Genomic DNA, 20,337 nt, shown 5'->3' on the forward strand with positions numbered 1-20,337 from the left:
TATATATATATATATATATATATATATATATATATATATATATATATATATATAAAATATTTCATTATTTAAATATTAGAACAAATCAACTGCAGTCTACATGTCTTCAGATGTGTGAAATTTTTAAGTATGAATTCCTTTCTATTCCAATTTTGAGCCATTTGAAAAAAAACTGTCCTCTGAACCGCAATGGTCTCTAAAAAGATGATGCCCTGGGTGGCGAACAATATCATCCATATCTACAACTGAAGTTGGTATCTAAAATAAATGCTGTTTGCTGATGAAAAAAGCAAAAGTATCAGAAAACTTTAAAATAACTGATTGTCTGTCTTATAAATTGGGGTTAAATTAAGAGAAAGTCCTTTGAGTGCATTATTTATGACCTTAAAACTGAAAATATAAAAGATGACTAGGTTGAAAACAAAATCTGGCAAAAAAATAAAATAAAGAAATAAAAGACAAAAACTGTAGCAGATTTTTATCATCTAAATTTACAGGTGGTATTCAAGAAACATTTTTGGTTTCAGAGCAGTTCAGGCAGGGACACAGAGTTGCTTTAGAAAGTTTTGCAGTTCAGTATGAAGTCACTAATTTGTAATGCGTTGTTAATTCAGGGATTTATCCGCAGAGGTGGTTTTCCACGCCAGACAACCAAAGGCGTTATTGGAAGGCTGCCATGTTTGTTGTTTTGCTGCGTGCAATATATGGCATCTCAAAGCGACTTGGAAACTGATGACTCCTCATGAAAATTTAATGAACAACCAAATTTCAAAAACAAATAGTGCCGTTTACGAAGGCACGGGTAGATATTAATTAGCCATATCACAGCAGGAAAAAGAAGACTTGAAGGTGTGCATAAGCCTTGTTGACAGTCAGAATAAGAAGTTCCTGTTTCGGATTTTAACACTTGGCTAATGCTGCAGAAAGGCAGGCATTTGGCAAATTGGGATATAGAGGCATTTGGAATATTAACACTTGCAGCATTTCAAAGATCAGTGCTTGCTTCAAGATAAATATACTCCCCAAGAGTGTCAAGCATCAAATAAAGCTGCTCAAGGTTTTGTTTCTTGCTTTGTTTTGCTAAAAGAACATTAAGAGTAAAGTGGCCCCATGAGTTATCATTCACATCTCAGCCTGCAGTGAGACATACTGCTGGCTCTGTTCAATCTGAAAATTGAGACATGGGTAGGAGCAAGACAGCTTAGACAACAGAGCGCAGCCACCTGCCATCATCAAAGAACATCAAAGTTCTGCCCCACGTCACTTTTTCTTTTGGATGCTGCCACTACAGAAAGACATTTTGGAAGACATTTACCTGAATTTTCTAAGTAGTTAGTTGCTAATTTAATAACCCCTTATTGCTGAACCTTGTGTCATTTCGGCTTCTTTCAATGACATGTAACTGACTTTTTGTTTTAAGATTTTAAAATATCATACGTTTACCATCAAACAGACATTATCATTTTAATTTCCGAGTCTGTATTCTGACGTTGTCACAGTTTAGCCAAAATAAACTTAGACTTGTAGAATTAGACAAATGAGACACTATCCTCAGTGTTTTTTACTTGCAGCTGTTAAGCTTGAGCATAGTCTGATCTCATCTCTTCCAGCTACAGTATTATCAGTCCACTGAGATACCAAAAGTAATGCAACATGTATGAGTTGCCCTCTTTAGCCCTATGCATGTCTGTAAAAAGCTTGTTGAAATAGTATTCCCAGATACAGCTGGCATAAAGAAATGCTAGCAGGCTACATTGTACAGTGAACCTCATTTGAGTCTAAACAGATGCACCGTGTCACTTGGCGATCTGTTCTAGCCTACCTTAACATTCGAATAATCAATCAGTTCTTGGTGTCAGTATTCCAAGGTTTCTAAAGGTTAGAGTAGTGCCATTCAGACCTCTTGAGGTCAGTGAAACAACTGAAGTGAACAGAGTTCTCTTTGGTTTTATTAAGTTGATAGTAATGTAGCACCAAGTCTGTTCATCTGTTGTTGTTTACTGCTGGACAGCTTGGCTTAAATTAGCCTTTTGCATTACTCCTAAACCAAAAACGATATATAAATGAATTTCTCAAGTAGTAGAGACCCATTATCCATTAAAAGACATTGTTGTATATTTAATCTTTCCCTTCAGTTTATACACTCCATGGCCTAAAAGTGCTTTTGATATTGCAAGGTGCTACCAAAGACAGGAGCTAGTTGGCATCAGCTAATTTATGGAAATCTGTAAAAGAACATTTTCAGAATTATTTTCATTATGCAAATGTTTACCTTGTCACTTGCCAAGGTGTCATCAATGCTACTATGACTTGCTTTGATGAACCAAATTATTGTCCTTGTTACTCTTGTATGTTCTTCGCTGTGCATTTTTGGAGCAACTCAAAGTTTAAATGGTACCTCTACATGTAATTCATCTATAAAACGGCTATTTGTATCTTTTAGTCACATGTCAGTAATTTTGAAGAAAAACAATTTGAAAAGCCACAATTTGATATACTGTTATTTGTTATGGATGTTTTCCCTTTTCTTTTGAATTTTCTGTTAGTCTGTAGTCTCAAGTACAATTTTCCACCCTAAATAACTTACAGTATGGTTATGGTATCGGACCAGCATCCGATTCTCTCTGACATCCTTAAACAATGTTTCTCTCTTGTTTTACAGAGGACCAACTTCCCCCTGGTTTCCCTACCATAGACATGGGCCCACAGTTAAAGGTGGTGGAGCGAACACGTACCGCCACCATGCTCTGTGCCGCCAGTGGCAACCCCGACCCAGACATATCCTGGTTTAAAGACTTCCTCCCTGTAAACACCACCAACAACAACGGACGCATTAAGCAGCTCAGATCAGGTAGGTTTCCTCTGTTGAAAATTTGGTTACCGAAAACAGGGAGACTTCTTTCTTTTTTTATCTTTCTATCTGATCTGCTCCCACATTATCCTCGGCTCTTTCATCCTCTTCTTCCTGCCATGATTTAACTTCTCATTTGGCTTTTCATTTTATAGGTAATGCCATTGTTTGGAGTATTTCCTGTTCTCTACTCGCTGTACACCCTTGTTGTCTGTCTTTATGCTTTTCCTTTGTCTTCCAGTGTTGTCATGTGCTGTTGAGATTTTCCTTTGTGTCTGCTGGCTTTTGCCCTAACCTCTGCCCACCTTGCTCACTGCTGTGACTTTTTAACCAACAATTATTCTTTTGCTAGTTCACCTTGATTTTACTCTCCGCTGCATTGGTGCAGTATTTTTTAAGATCCATTTTTTCCTCATCAGTTACACTTTTTAAATAAACATTTGGCCACATTTAGTATCCACAGATTAATGTAGAATTTTTTTAAAGTAGGGAAAAAATACAGAATTTTTTTTTTTCAATTCCTTATATTTTTGTCCTTGAATAGATGTTTGCTTTAAGAGCATTTTAGGAGGAAAAAAGGTCCAAGGAAGAAAAAAAGTTTATATCTTCAAACTCATCAGCCACAGTAGTGCGTAAATCTTCACAAAGCTTTCCCTTTACCCCTTCATTATTTAACTCTATACAGTGCCGTGTAAATGTTTAAAACATTTTAAACTTTATTGAATTGTGTCCATTTAAAACCACAAACCTGAGTCTATTTTATTAGGATTTGATTTGATAGATCAACACAGTAGCACAGTCAGTCTGTTCACACCATAACCACTGAGAAATGTGGTGGCAGCTAAATGCTATGATGATTTGGCTACACTTTGGCAGACCTGCAATGGAGTTGTTTAGATCAAAAATATATTTGACGATTAGAATGACATGGTATTATCTTGACTAAGCTGGAGCCATTGATGCCTCATCATTCACATTCAACATGTTTATGATGTAATGATGTGGCAGGGTATGACTCTGCAGATGCTTCTTTAACTGTTACTAGTTAGGGCCCCCTTCTTGACGAAGCCCTGCTCGATGGTAAGCGATGCCATTGTATCTGTGCAACCTTTCTAGTTTGAGTAAGATTCAATTTTGTTTAACCCGCAATCGTCTTTCATACTCATTTTAATATATATACACTGCAAAGCATTATTAGAAATGTTTGTTCCCGGTGATCATTTCCTGAAAAGACTGAGGGAGATAAAAGCTTGAAAGTGTAAAAACATAGCTTTCCTTTACAAACCAAGCAAATCTTGAAATTGGCTTTTTAGATTCTCCCCCAAACAGTCTGTTTTGACTTTAACACTTTTTGTCTTGATGTAGAATTTTTTGTAGATCTTATACAAAAGACTTGATGAAGATCAACAGACTTCCAGAAATCATGTATATAAATGTGAAAGTAGTGTACAATTATGTATTACTTTATTTATGTATATCATTTAAATGCTACTACAGTTTGTTTAGGTTTGTGGTTTTAATGCAGCAAATCTAAGTGACTTAAATTGGCTTGGATACCTTTGCAAGGCACTGTAGCCCCTGCTTTAATGTTAAAATGCCAGTTTTGTATTTATGTATCATATCAAGAGTAAACTCATTCTAATTCTTAATAAATGCTGTCTAGCTGATAACCCGATAGCACAACTTCTTGAATTGGAAGTCCCTATTTGACCACCTGTCTTCACAGATTTCACAGCTGTTCTTTGTTAACTCATCGTCTTAACCTGACTTGTTTTTTTCTTTTCCTTCAGTAGAACTGTCAGATTAACCTTAAGTTCTAACGTGCGACTTTTGATTCACGTGCAGTTTGCTAAAGCATTAACCAAACCTTGTTAACTAAACGTACTTGAGGAGTATAATCTTAATTCTTATGCTGTCTTTCTTCTCTCTATATTTTTAAATTCTACAGAATCCTTTGGTAAGTGCTTAGCTCCAAAGCACACATCACCCCCACTAATTTCCATGTTCCAACAACTATTAAAATGCATGGCATGCATTTTACTAACAGATAGCTTAGAGTGTCAGGGTTAGAACCACACAAGCCAACCAACACACACTCTCCCCTTACCCTCACAATGTTTAACTGTCTTACTGCTTTTACTACTACTGCCAGCTTTAATACCATTTATCTTGAGATTTTAACATTCAAGCTTAAGGCTACTTTGTTGTGAGAAAGTATTTGCCCTTTACAAATATCCCCTGTTTTTGATTTATTTTTGTCACATTTAGATGCATTTAAGCTCTTCATACAATGTGTAATATGAGACAAAGATAATCTGAGTAAATATGGAAAGCAGTGAATTACTTGTGATTGATTCACATTTTTTTATTGAAGTCTTACAGCCACAACCGTACCTAATCAAGTCCCAAAGACTGGAATCAAGAAACCACTAATGTAAAACGTGCCTGACCGATTTAAGGAGTCTAAGAGATCTCAGTTATCTAAAGATATTCAAGAACCAGTGAGAAACTAATATCAATATGTAGGGAACAGCATGCAAAGATTAAAGGTAAAGTGGAGGATTTTCTCAAATTTTTTAAATTATCTGCCCTCACCAAATAAAACAAAAAAACAAAAAATGCACATGCACAACTCTGTACCTGCTTCTGAGAGGGAACGCCGATTAAACGCGTGCGAGAGCATGCAGAAGCATGCGTGCTGTCTTTACAAGCTATTTGAGCTCATATAGAGGTAGATAACTTTTACTGGCACTGATGTGAAATGGATTTCTCCAAATAGCATGTCAAACTTTACCTGTCGAGTAGAAACTTCACAGCCAAGGCCTCAGTGGGAAGCCCAAACTGTGCTTTCAGTGTATGCCATCGCGTGAAAGAATCTCCCAAAATCGCCGGTCTTGTTTCTCTCTTCTGATATCTTTGTTTTCTTTTAATACACTTAGTAGACACTTTTTCTCTTACGACCCTCGGCCATTTTTAAAGAACCGTGGTGAGAAAGGTGAGCTTCAACGCCTGTCTGAAACCGTAGCCCACCACAATTATACGCCTGAAAGTGTGCATGCGCAGAAATGGATAGCTAACGGGACGAGCACGTACGTCTGCCTTACGTAAACATATCACCAGAATGATTGAAAATTAAAAACCACTTCTTTTGATGATCCGTCCGGAAAAAGAACATTCTACACTATACCTTTAAGACTTCTTGAGAACCACATATAAATAACAAAATAGTGTTGAACCTTCTCTGTGGTGGTTGCCTACCGAAATTATTGCCAAGACCACCTCACTGACTCGATTCAGGGGTCACAGCAATACCCAGAAATCTTAGAATGCTTTGTTGCTTCAAGACTTGGAAAACTTGTTATATTTTCAAGAACCGTAAATTCTGCTCTCCTTAAAATCTTAAAGGAAAATGCATCTTCATTGGTATTAAAATATTTATAGTACCAATGTTTGACTTTTTGTGTCAGGACAGTTATACATTTAAAACCAACAAGTCATCCACTGAATGGATCAAGAGACTTTGAAGTGAACATTGTGTTGTGGCCTAGTCAAAGGCCAAACTTAAATATATTCTGGAAATTGTGGTTTGGCCTCAAATAAAACTTCATACATATACCAAAATTAAACCAATTCTGCAAAGAGATTACATCTTTATTTTAAATACTGCTTTTCGTATCTACTCACATTAATATTGTCTGAATTTAAAATCTGACGGAGATCTAAAACAGGTTACGGAAATAAAGCAAAAACAGGAGAAATCTGAATGGAGGCAATTATTCTTTTTTCATAGCACTGTAAGCGTTGTTGCATACTGACCTGAGTAATAATCTGTCCTCACATGTTTGTTCCTCACTCACGTATCCACCTCTTTAATGTTTTGACACCAACACCTTCAATATGAAAAAGTCCTACAGAGCTTTTAGGAAGCCAGCCAGCTTTGCCTCTAGCTCAAACCCAAAGGTCCGCTTTCAGTCTCATTTTCAAAGTCCTGAAAGTCTTTTCCCCTTCAGTAGATGATCTTCAGAAGCCACTTTAATAAAAAAAAACACCACCTTCCCCCACGTGTTGCACAAGATCTTCTCTCTGACTTTATTTTTCTATGATGAATCCTGTTTTTTTCTCTGCCAATAGAGTACAGAAAAAGTTCTCTTTTCTTCTCTTTCCTGTCTCTTTCCTGTAGTACCTTTATTTACGTACCCTGTTAAATCTAATTTGATTCTTCTTCCAAAGCCCCCAGCCTCTATCTACTCGTACTAATGCTTCTTCTTTCCAATCTTATTTGCATTCATATTATCCACCCAGGTGGTACGCCAATAAGAGGTAAGAGTGCTGAACTGACGTTCACAGAATGAAAATAATACAAATTCATTCTTGCTGTCAAGCCATCCGTTCATCCCCATTTTTGTCCTGTTTACAAAGACTGAATCCCATTTTGTTCATATTGGCCCATCCTCCTTATTTGTCCTTGGTTTGGTTGACTAAAATTGTATTTCATTATCGTGTTTTATGCATTATTTACTCCTTTGTGTTCTTTTTTTTAATCGTTTTCTTATTTCTTATTAGCTCAGTTGTGATATGCTTGCCCTGGCTCTAATAAGCATATACAATGACGATTCTTTTTTTTTTCCAAACTATATTTTAATGCTCATTTTTGTTTTTGTTTTTTTCCTTTTTGGCCATAGCCAATCATGTGTCCCTCTTTTTTGTCCAACTAAAACAACCAAGCATTTTTCCCCCTTAGCTGTTTCTTGTTCAGCACTAAAAACCCACAAAAAAACATGCACAGATGCTGTGGAATCATGCTGAAGACAACACCGTCTCTCCTTCTGCGTTTTTCCTCCCAAAGACTTCTTTCTATCTTCGCAAACTTTTTTTTTTTTCATTTCTTCTGTTTGCTTTCCTCTCCTGTACCTCTACAAAAAAGCCCAAACAACCACTTTTTTGATAAAGTTTCTCACGGTGCTTTTTTCCCACCTCCCTCTTTCACCTATTTTTCTTACTTTTCTTGGTTTTTTTTAATCTTTTTTGACTTTTTTGTTTTTTTTTCTTCAGGGTTTGGGGAAAAGGCAAACTGTAGAGTCTGGCGAGGACCTGATTGGCTCATTTTTGCCGTGTGACATGGAGCGGGAGAGTTGTTGATGCATAAAGCCATTTTTCTTTGAGTCATGTGACACCACACTGCTGATCCCATTTGTGGATTTTTATGGGTGTCTTTTTGTGGCTTAACAAAAGCTAAAGCAGTGGTTGGTTAAATTTTCTTGTTGGCTCAGGCCGTATTTTGAATTTTGTCTTCTAATACAATTGCATTTTATTTTTCAGCTAAGGGTTGTCAGAAGGTTGTAAGTTGTGTCGACATACATTTCTTGCCAAGATTTGCATGTCAAACCTTTTGTTAGAGGGTTATATGTTGGTTTTGCCTGACATAAATAATCAAACAAACCTTTTTTTTCCCAGATAATCTGAGCAGCGCAATATTTTTTGCATAAGCTGCCATTTTTTTCTTTTTCCAAACATACTTCATTCAGGTGAAGTCCAAATTGTCCTGTAGGCTGAATATTACAACTGATCTGTGATTGAATATGCTAAGAAAATCACACCTAAATTTTATTTTTGTTTTGTTTTTTAAATTGTCCTCCCTTGTTACGCTGCTTTCTTATACTGTAAACCTCTTTTGTTCGATCCATGTTTCCCTGAAACAGTATCACCCATTCCCATAATGACCAGTTGAGTGACATGTTGTATATTGATGGGCTTGCCCCTCCTACTTAAAGTAAAAATTGGCCGTTTGTTGTTTTTTTTATGTTGTTGGCACTAGGCATGGGACGGTATGACACGGTGTCATAACCTTTAGTAAAATATCAAGGTTTCCTGGTATCAAGGTATTTAAACAAGATGTCTGTACAAAATTGCAGAAATTATTCTTGCTGCAGCAGCAATTAAATGGGACTTCAACAGTTTTAGTGGTGTCATTTAACTTTTATTGGATTCTTTTACATTTCTTACCCAGATTTTAATAAAAATACAAGATAAACTAAAACACTTTAACTATCGGTTGTTGATTACTCCACAAGCTAGCATGCAAAATGCAGTTTAAATGGGTTTTTTTTTGCAACATTTTGCATAAATTTGAAACCAGATATTTACTTTCTCTGTGTTAAAAGAAACACAACCACCTATCACAACCAATTTCAATATTTTAGAAGAAATACAGGGACTATTATTAATCAATTTTAAACAATCTGGATGAGAATTCCCTGGCTTTATAAGCATCTGAAAACGTAAGTTAATATGTGTTGCATTTGTGGATGTAAGTTAGAGCAACCCCACTTAAAAACACTGCTTCCTTGTGTGACAAAATAGAAAAATCTAAAAATAACAAGTCAGTATATCAGAAAAATCATATTAGATGTTGCTACTGTGGTTCATTTTCAAATAATATTTTCAGAATTTTGAAGGTGCCATGTTCTTCTGTTCACAAAAGTATAGTATACTGTTCCATCATGTCAGCATTAAGACTTTCATGTTTCTATGCTTTATAGAGTAGTGTTTAGTTGGGAAATGTTAGTGCATTACTAGATAAAAAAAGCAAACTACTTAATGATGATGATGCCAAGAGAAGGTCATAATGCAACCAGAAGCAATACTTTTTTAAATATAATCGAAAAGGTAAAAAGTCCAAAGACCCTCAAGGAAAAAAAAAAAACGAAATTAATATCTGAAGACATGAGCTGAGGTCTAATTGAACTGAAATATAAGGGTCTGGACATTATGACCATTTTTATTTGTAGAAAAAAGGGGGATGCCTGCCAGGGAACCCCATCCTAGCTATGAAGTAAGGAAGTGGCAGCATCATGTTGTGGGAGGGCATCATGAGGAAGCAATAGATTAGGGGAATATTAATGGTGAGGTCACCAGTCCATCGTAGAGCACCATTTCAAAGACTCAAATATACATTCTGAATGAACAGTGAATTTAAGGGAACCACCTAATTAGTTACAAAGTGAACAACATTGTCAATGGTTTGGAATAGCCTTCTCAAGGTCCTATTGTCAAATCCACAGAAAGTTTTTAGAGAGATCTAAACGGACAGCCTACAAACTGGTTTTGAGTCAACTCAAGTAACAATTCTATATCTCTCAGAATACTGGCAAGTAGATGTAATGTAGGGCTACCTACCTGGTCTAAAACTGAAACAAAAGGGTTGGTCTTGGTAGATGAGAGTGAGAAAGACAATGGTTGGTGGTCTCTTTATCCTACATAATTAAATATCTGGTGTCAAACGTGTGTCCTTATATATTTATTAAGGTTTTTTGGTCTTTACCAATAGTCCTTCAGATTCTGCACCATTATTACAAGACATTGGCAAACAACTATATTTGTTTAGGTTTTCATTTATATTTTATTTTTTTCTGCAATGTTTTAGTTCTGAATTTGCATCACCAGCTGCTTTTAAGGACAACACTTTAAAACCTTGATATACCTTGACACCAGAAACCACCCCATGCCTAATTCACACTGAGATTAGCTCTTTTTTTTAGATTATGCAAGTCATCTTTTACTTGGAAGATAATTAATAAAATAAATCATTTATATTAAATACGTCAGGGGAGTACTCAGTTTCTGACTTTTTCTTTCAGTTTTTTTTTTCTCTTTTATTCTGCTCTTTTTTTTTATTTATTTATTTATTTTTTATTTAGCCTTGATGATATATATAATATTACTTATATTGTTTTGCAAAATTACGATTTGCAGCCGTCCTTCCACAATAGGAATTCACATTTTACTTAAGTTATAAGATAAACATTAGGAGATAAAGTCTTAAATCTAATTATTCCGAAACAAGAACTTACATGTCAACCTCAGACATGAAAGGAGAAAACAAAAGATAAATCACCTAACTTAAAATCCAAGTTGACCACATGCATTTTGTTACCCTATTTGTTATTCCAACTAGGAGCCCTGCAGATAGAGCACAGCGAGGAACCGGACCAGGGGAAGTATGAGTGCGTGGCAACTAACAATGATGGGACTCGCTATTCCGCTCCAGCTAATCTTTACGTCAGAGGTAGGAAACACTTTTTTTTTTTTTTTAGCTGAGCATTAGAGTAACATTTCCTTCAAAACTTGATAAGAAGTGTTTAAATTGATACATGGTCTGCAAAGGGCGTGTGCTGTAAGGCTACTGTAAGTATGTTCTATTACAGTTTATTTTCTGTTCCTTGCACTTGACTTACCTGCACTAATTTGAACCTACATTACCTGTTCTATATGTTTCTGGTCTGTTTCTGTTGATTATCCCATGCCCAGCACCAGTGATGAGACTGCTTGCAGCATTTATCTACTAATTGCTTTAAACAGCTGACTACTAGAGTTGGTGGAAGGGGTAGAAAGACCTTAGCTGTGAAGTGATCCACTTTTTCTCTACAGCACCTGATAATGCAACTTAAAACAGTCAGGAAGCTGCATAAATTTTTTTTCTGCAGATATTTTTAAAAATATAATATTAATCTATTACCGTACAGTGTTGCTCTTGCAGCTGCCAGAACAGAGCTGTTGAACTTTTAATCAAGTTATAATTTTCTCCAGTCAAATAGAACTTGCTGTTCCTTAGTTTTACCTTAAATTAGTTTAAATTAGAGAATTAATTGAGATTTTAAAAAAAAGTACACCAATTTTTTTTTAAATGTTATCATAGTTATATAATATTTGTCCCTTTCTTTTGTTAAAGAAGCTCTTGGACCGCAGTCCCACGGTTCTTGTTAACTTTTGACCCATTTAAAATCTTGTTTTTTGTTTTTTATTTAGCCTTCTACTTAATGGCCTGTATCCATATGAACTTGTCTAGCTCAATAAAAAGCCGTAGGGGATATTAGTGTCACATTTTCCTACTTCCGAATTACGTACAGATTTTTTTTTTCTCTATAAAATGGAGCATCTTCCGCAAGGTGGTTATGACTAATCCCCTGTCTCGTTGTGCTCACCTTTGGGATATCTGTGAGCCAGAGAGAAGAAGAGTTAAGAATTGGTCAATTTCATTCAGGCAAAGGTGTCTCTTTCAGTTGCAACACGGAAGATATAGGAGTTAACTTTTTGATAGCTGTGGTGCAATGGCTGTGGTGCAATGGCTGTTTTGCTCTATTTAGGCTCCGAGAAACAATGTTCAGCAAACGTTATCTCTCTTGACTACATAGATGGAGCAGTGATGTGCCTTTGTTAAGAACAGGGTTAAGATGTTTAACACACTTATAAAAAAAAATAATAATATCGTACAATCATCTTTAAAGAGGCCTATTCACGCTTTATGACTTCATGAATTTCTAAACCAGTAGATCGCTCTGGTTGCATGCAGAGGTTGTCCAATTAAATTACAGCACCCTGTTGTCTTGGTATATTTTACTTCTGTGTTTTATAACTTGTTTTTGCTCTATTTCCTGGTAAGCAAAGCTTGTTTGTGTAAATTAACCATAACAAGACCACAAGAGTCAATGTACAATATTGGAAAAGTTCAAAATGAGTAAACAAGGAATAGCAATACACATATATTACGTCTATGGGAGAAGTTGAGCGAGTTGGCAAAGAAGCGCAAAGGTCCAAAAAGCAAGAGGAGAGGTCCAACGTCGAGTGTGGAGATGCGCAAATAATATTAGATTCCAAGAGGGCTGAGACACAAGTTGTGCTCTGAATACAGTATGAACGCTTTTCACTAAGCTGGTGATAAAAAGCTGTAGAAATATTCTGATTTCACTGCTTAGTTCATAGATACATGAGTACACAGCCCTACTAGTACAGATGCAAGCTCCTAGTAAGTGACAGAAAAGTCTATAAGATAATAATTTTAAAACAGCCCACCATATTTTTACAAACTGAAACTGTTAGTAGTCTGTACAACTACCGAGAGAATGCGTAAAACAAAGTTTATGTCTGCTGATCACGGCCGATGCAAGAATTCTATTCAGGCTGAAATAAGACAAAGTGTGTTACTTAAAGATGGATCTTCAAATTCATTTTCAAATAAAACATAGACATAGTACATTACTAAGTGGTTTTAAATGAGTTAAAACAACAGAGTAAATGCTTTCCACAATATATTTTGTCATAAAGACTACAAAAGTCATTAAAGATTAGATGTAAAAAATGACTTTTCATCAATATAAAGTCTAAAGTAGGACTCATAAATACAATTTTTTATGCAAACATACACAGATATAAACTGATGTCCCCCTGTCCTTCTCCACTGCTGTTATATCACTAAAAGCTTCAAACTCCTCCCAGTGTTGATGACAAGTGTGTTCTTTCCACCGTCTGGTGTGAAATACCTCAATCAAACAGCCATAAAGAAATGTGTGGGTATAAAAGGAGAGACTGTAGATTGATTGTGATTGAAGTACCTAATGACCATCAACTAACCATTAAACAGCCAAGGAAATCTTCTGGCAGTACGAAAGCAGACAAGGAAGCAGAAACAGTTCCTATAACTGCCCTGGTCTAGAGCTATCTTATCTAATATAATTTAAAAAAACATGTGGAAAGCATATATTCATCAATTATAACAGATTTTTAGATGTTAGATTTTCATATAGTCATATATTTCTGCCGATAAGGTATCGACATGGCTTGAAGCAGGGGTCTCAAATCTCGGTCCATGCAGGATGGTATGATGCAACATCTTCAAAGGGCTTTGCCTCTACATACTAGAATCAACTAAGTTTGTCATTGGCATGCTACCAGAGCAGGTACATATGCTTAAGAGATGATCAAGCATAGGATGTTTGGAGGACATGAGTCCTTTAGGATTGGAGTTTGAGACCCATGGTTTAGATGCACCATAGGAAACAAGTAAGTAAATTCTTCTTTAGACATTTCAGCTCTGTTAAGGTGTCACTGTTGGCTTCTGGGAGATACACGGGGCTCCCTTCATCTTAGAGGGAAAAAAAAACATTCTCCTAAATGTTTTCCGGAGCATTTGAGCACCTAAAACATGGCCTTCTTACTCTCTGTGTTCCCTTGTTTTTTCTCCTTCCCTTATTTCATTTTGCATCCACACCCCTACATCCTTCAGAGCTACGAGAAGGTTGGTGTGTTTTTTACTTCTTCAACAAGTAATATTTTATTGCAGTTAATTTTCACTCGGTCACCACATCACAAGAAAGGAAAATCTCATTTTCAAGACCTTGTCACGGAAATTCCTCCATTGTTTTTGCATTTGTCTCTCAGCATATTGTTTTGTTTTTCTCTGAATATTCAGTGTCCTTGTTCCTGTTGAGACTCCCTCTTGCTCTTTGTCAGAATGCATGACTGTTCAACAGGTGGCGCATGTTTGCTTCCTAGAGGGGAAATGGTGGGAGGGTTGATATTTGCATCAGTTTGACTGTTTGCATGCTCACTTACTAACATCTGACCCCCAGCATCTTACCATGAGAGTGTTCCTGCTTGAGTTTACTCCTAGTTTGCAGGAAATACGGCCCTGAGGAGAGAGCTGACTAATCCTGCGCACAGACATTAAAACATCTCTTCAGACATTATTTCCCATAGATAAAAATCCGTTCAAGAATTGACACTAAAATTGAACGTCAAGCTCTAAAAACAATCGCACCCGCAGAGAATATACACTCCCTTTGATGAGGATGTCATTGCTGGAGAGGCCATGAAAGAATGATGATACAGATTCTTATCCACAAGTCTTGACAAATGTAATGATATTCAAATGAGCAGGATAATGTTATGTCTGTGGGGAGCGCAATCCAATTGGATATTAATTAAATATTGAGGGAGAGGAATGTTGTATTTAATAATGCAGGCACTCCCCTTCGATTTCCTCTCCAGAGAGCTGCCGACTGCTTCTCAGAAGAGGCTTTGAGATTTGGCAGCAGGAAGCAAATACCAACATTATAGCTGTGTAAAGATAATGCATCCTTGGGTTAGGGAAGCAGAGACGAGACAACATTATAGGTGAAAAAAAGATATTCAGATGCTTCTTTCTCGAAGCTAAGGTCGCCTGTTAATACAAACCTTTCCTTTAAGCTTGTCTGTTTTGTTTTTTTTCTGTTTCAATATGTTTTTTATAATGCTGACAAATCCAAATCGAGAGAAGCTGCAGGAAAAAAGCATGCTTAGTCTCCTTTTTAAGTTTTCTTTTAACCCTGTTTGAACTACCAAGACCATATAATACCCAATATGTACAGCTGTTTTGATCCTGCTTTTAAAAGCCTTTTATTTTGCCCTCAAAAAAACAAATATTCTTCGCTTGCATGATTTAATTTTTCTTATCTCCAAAAGTCCTTACAATCAACATTTTCCATTATTGTTATAAAGTTCTGTCTAGCTTTAATCTTTCTTCTTCTGCAGATTATTTGTCATTTTAATCCACTGTTGCAGTGAAATTGTATTCATAATAAAGAAAAAGGAATCCTAATCGCAGTAAAAAGATAAGAAGAGTTATTTAAACATTATTTGACACATGTCCTGAGTGTCTACTGCTCTTTCTTTGACACGTATTTCGGCCACATATTACAGTAATTCTCCTTTCTTTCCCATCACGATTACAGAAACATTTAACATCTTACCTGCAAAGATAACTCTTGGATCTGTGTTTGGTTGAAATATAGATTAGTTTTTTTCCTGGAGGCTTAAAGCCAACGGCCTGACCAGAAGGAAGCTAAAATCCAATCAAACATTTAAGTTTAAGAGGCTCGTATCTCACATCTTATAGTGGTTTAAGTCAATGCTATTAAAGCCATTGTTGCTTCTTCAGTGGCTCATTCTTAAAGAAAATAATGCAGAGAACAAACCATAAAAATTACATAAACTCCTACAAAATATTGAGTTTAATGTAGCTTTACGTCTGTGTCAGACTATAACTCTGACTGGAAACTCTTTTATGTTAAGTGTTTCACACAGGATATATTAAACTGCCTCCAACCTTCATTTCCTCTGTGAAATATTTTTGGCGTATCCATACATGATTGTACGCATCAAGATGGTTTTAAAATTCATAAAATACAGTCAGCATAAACTGCTGTAAAGCTTTTGAGGTACTAATTTGAAAGGTGAAATGCATAACATTTTCATAGGCCTGGTTTTTGCTTAGAGAAAGGCTTAAGGGAAAAAAAAACACAATATTGTTGTGTTTTTTATAGTGTATGTCTATGTGTCTTTTTTAATTGAAAACATCTAGCTGGAACATCTGTGAATATCATCCAATGCTTTGTGCACGGTGACCATTTTGGTGTTCACCCATTCACCGCTTCCTCTACAGCTTCAATAAAGCGCTTACATTTTATTTTCATTTTTTTTGTTTTTCTTGTTTCATTTTAAATCCCACAGAAAACAAGAAGCTTATTTGCATGATAAAGTTGTCTTTTTCTAATCCCTTTCCTCTTTTGGATACACTTCAAAAGATTCTTTATGTTTTACCTTGATTTTTATTCTTGATGTGAATTCTGACGCTGAATATTCCTTTTAGTGCGGCGAGTCCCACCCCGATTCTCCATCCCACCGACAGACAATGAGATCATGCCAGGGGGCAGCGTGAATATTACATGTGTAGCTGTGGGCTCACCCATGCCCTACGTCAAGTGGATGCTGGGCGCTGAGGACCTCACCCCAGAGGACGACATGCCCATAGGACGGAACGTCTTAGAGCTTACCGATGTGCGTCAGTCAGCTAATTACACTTGTGTTGCTATGTCAACACTTGGTGTGATAGAGGCTGTTGCCCAGATAACAGTTAAAGGTAAACATTAATTCTTTCTACATCATCATTTTACTGACTGCATATTCAGTTTTCTGTTTGTTTTTATTTTATCACTCATTAGCCGTTGTAAACATACTTGTCAGATCAAAGCAAATAGAGTGGATTCTACAAGGCTGATATATATCGGTAAAGTTATAGAAGGAATTTTATTTTATTTTTTAAGTTTTTTTTAGAAAACTTCTGTCTATTAGTAATATTGCAGTTTGATAACCTTACCATTAAGCCTAAACATTACAGTATTTGTGTGTTCACAAACATGCGAAAATTCACCTTGACAATTTCCTGGTTCAACTTTTAGATGACTTTTCAACTGTCCAGTTCGACCCAAAACGGGTCGGCCATAACGATGCACTAGTATGGTTTAGGGCTGGACATATGGCTGCGACCAAAACAAGAGCTGCAGCAAGAGTATATTAGCATAAGATGTTGTGGTTTCTCAAGGCCTGCGTTGTTGGCTCATCTGTTGCTGTGATTGGCTAAGGCCAGACTTTGGTAGGAAGCACTAGATGTCGCTAAATCTGGCTTTCCAGATTAGCTTTTACTTTCTTATCTCCAATCCAAATTAAATATAATAAAACTAATACGACACTGAAATGGTTAACAAACGTTTTTTCTTCAATACTGAAAAATCTGTAATATTTTCAATCACGTCGTATTTAATTTACTAGCAATGAATGCTTTTATCTGTCGGCATCTGTTTTTTTTTTTCCCACATCAACAAATATTCTTTACCCTTTTAGACCCTTTTCAGTAGTGGTAGAGTAACACCAGCATGATAACTCCGTTCAGATGGATTTTTTTGATGATTCATATATAAAATCAGTTAATATATTTCAGTGTGATTTCAGTCAATATTGTGTGGGCAAAACGTGCCTCCTTAGCTTTATAAGCTTAGAGCTTTCATTTGATCGTGAAACTGAACCAATTGTGTTTCAGTCGCTCTTATCACAAATGTCCTTTAAACTGAAACGAATCACCATAAAATTTATACTACATGATGCAACCCCACAGGAATGTGCAACAGGCAATTCTGCCTTCATTTTATTACAAAATACATTTGCACAAAAATCATTTTGAAAGGTCGAAATAGAACTAAATTGGTAAATAATATTACCTAAACAATATTTGATGCAGGAAATGTGATTTATATTTATTTTCAATTGTCCATAGACCTATTAGATACCCCTTAGATACCAAAGGGGGGTTGTGAATTCTGCTTTTAATATTTTGTTTTAGCTCAAGTAAATCAAACATAGTAACACCTGCAGAGATTTTGTAAATTTTTATTGAAAAATGTCTTTAAAACAGCATTTCTATTTAACCCTTTTGTGACTAAAACACTGTTTGATAAGCAGAGTAGTTCAGTGCAGATTCCTATATAACTTCATTTGAGGTGAAAAAATCTCTAGTCTCTATAAAGTCAGCGATGAGCGAGAGATACTGGAACAAGCATAAGAATGCCGCAGTTCTTTGTTTTGGCCACACGTGGCAGTATCATTAGAAAACGCCGCCATGCTTGTTTAAACTACAAAACATGTATTTCTGTGTTCACATCAAAGAGCTACCAACATTTTCTATTAAGACCATATATCAGTGGAGTTATTCTTGATTATTCTATTGTATTTTTTTAGGAGGAAATTCGTTCTAAAACCCTCTAAAACAGGGGTGCTCAAGTCCAGTCCTCAAGAGCTACCATACTATTAACTTTTAGATGCATCTCTTCTCTAACACACCTGAATCTAAAGGCCTAATCCCCTCATTTAGCTCAGCAGAGGCATGGTAACGAGCCACTCGTTTGATTCAGGTGTGTTAAAAATGGTTGCATCAAATAGTTGCAGGATAGTAGCTCTTGAGGCCTGGACTTGAGCACCCCGGCTCTAGAATGAATGGGTCAAATCTTTGCTGTTACGACCTTAACTCATCTTTAGTTGTTAAAACCTTGCCCTGGATCTATTGGATTTTTTTCTGAATTATTATATCACTTATGTACCAAGACTATAAACGGTGCATCTCCCAGCTAGTGTTTGTTATTCAAAAAACTTCAAAGTAGAGAAAACTGTCAGGCACCTACCCACCTCTTACTGTGAAGACAAGGCACTTTCTTAGCATTTCCTAAAGCTTTAGACAAAGTCTGGCACCAAGCTTGGTGCATATGATACAAGCTTAAGATTAGAGTGTTGCGCTTATCTGTCAGACAGAGACTAGCAAGTAACAAGCTCGCAATTTCTACAAGGAGGGGTATAAAAATAGCTTGTACACTTTGGTGGAGAAATAGTAATCACTTGTCCCTTGTAATATAACAGAATGACAGCCTAGATAGCACGGCTGCATTCACATGCACACAAGGGATTGACTCCAGCTTACAAACACGCTCACAGCTTTGTTTTTCTGAGGAAAAACATAAAGATGCTCACAATATAACAGGAAACAGAGGCTTCCCCCAGTGGTCTGCTTCAGATGGCATATAAACACGATCTACAGCCCTGATATCTTTTGCTGTGCGCCACGGTGCAGAGAATTAAAGCAATAAATTTACCTGTTTAATTATTAAAGTGATAAAGAGAAATCTAAAGATTAACAGTGTCAACAGCAGCTCTGCAAAATACTGAACAGAGACGAACCAAGAGTCTGTGGTGTCTGCAATAAATTGCAGAGATAAAACTTTCTGATATTTGCCGTGTTATGTGTTTTTATTATTATTTATCTTACAATTCTCATTGCAGCACTACCCAAAGCTCCTGGCACTCCTGTTGTGACAGAGCGCACTGCCACCAGCATCACACTGACTTGGGACTCTGGCAACCCTGAGCCAGTGTCCTATTACATAATCCAGCACAAGTCCAAGTACTCAGATGACCTGTACAAGGAGATAGATGGTGTGGCCACTACCCGGTACAGCGTGGGTGGCCTGAGCCCCTATTCCGACTATGAGTTCAGAGTGGTGGCTGTGAACAACATTGGGCGAGGGCCACCAAGCGAGAGCATCGAGGCCAAAACAGCAGAGCAGGCACCAAGTACTGCGCCAAGGCAGGTCCGAGGTCATATGATGAGTGCCACTACTGCAGTCATTCAGTGGGATGAGCCTGAGGAGCCCAACGGCCAGATCATGGGTTATAGGGTGTACTTCACCATGGACTCCAACCAGCACGTTAACCTCTGGGAGAAACAGATAGTTCGGGGTACTAACTTTGTCACTATCCAGGGTCTAATCCCGAATAAGACCTACTACATCAAAGTGTTGGCCTATACCTCAGTGGGTGATGGACCGCTGTCTCCTGAGCTGCAAATCATCGCCAAGACTGGAGGTGGGTTTGCTCTTTATTTTTTTCTCTTGAGAATGCTGAAGCTTTTAATCAGGTTTTAAATTCTAAAACATCTCCAGACCAAAATGTTTTAGTTTAAAAGAGTTATTCATAGAAAAAAGTTAAAGGGAAATGCAAACAACTAAATAGTTTTATTTGTGCCAGATCAGTTTTGGTGTGACATGGAAGGTGTTGTGTAATCATTGGTCAGTTTTTACTTGCTTTGGCAAAACAGAATGGACATTAGTGAGACGTTTGACATTCTGGTACCTATTAAAAATACATGATATACGCCAGATGTTTAGACCATGATTTCAGGTTTGACCAGAAGGGCTTAAATCATGCAAATACAAAAAAATTAAGCATGCTATTCTTATAGTTTTCAAAATTTGAAAAGGCAGACTTTTTAATTTTTTTTTGTAATTCTCATT

General features: G+C 36.6%; 1 protein-coding gene across 41 annotated transcripts in view; it reads left to right on the forward strand.

The window, feature by feature from the left end:
• Positions 1-20,337, forward strand: part of ptprd (protein tyrosine phosphatase, receptor type D) — a 420,350-nt gene that overhangs the window by 345,318 nt on the left and 54,695 nt on the right. For 22 of the 41 annotated variants that reach the window (XM_015393658.1, XM_015393659.1, XM_015393660.1 and 19 more), the window contains 7 exons: positions 2,663-2,851; positions 4,800-4,808; positions 7,154-7,171; positions 10,806-10,916; positions 13,911-13,922; positions 16,314-16,583; positions 19,328-19,909. In XM_015393658.1, coding sequence (XP_015249144.1) covers positions 2,663-2,851; positions 4,800-4,808; positions 7,154-7,171; positions 10,806-10,916; positions 13,911-13,922; positions 16,314-16,583; positions 19,328-19,909 — 1,191 coding nt within the window. The remainder of the gene's footprint in view (positions 1-2,662; positions 2,852-4,799; positions 4,809-7,153; positions 7,172-10,805; positions 10,917-13,910; positions 13,923-16,313; positions 16,584-19,327; positions 19,910-20,337) is intronic. The other 19 variants (XM_015393650.1, XM_015393652.1, XM_015393677.1 and 16 more) reach the window with 4 other exon arrangements.

Source organism: Cyprinodon variegatus, unplaced genomic scaffold (assembly GCF_000732505.1).
Source record: "Cyprinodon variegatus isolate N-32 unplaced genomic scaffold, C_variegatus-1.0 Scaffold652, whole genome shotgun sequence".
Classification (NCBI taxonomy): domain Eukaryota; kingdom Metazoa; phylum Chordata; class Actinopteri; order Cyprinodontiformes; family Cyprinodontidae; genus Cyprinodon; species Cyprinodon variegatus.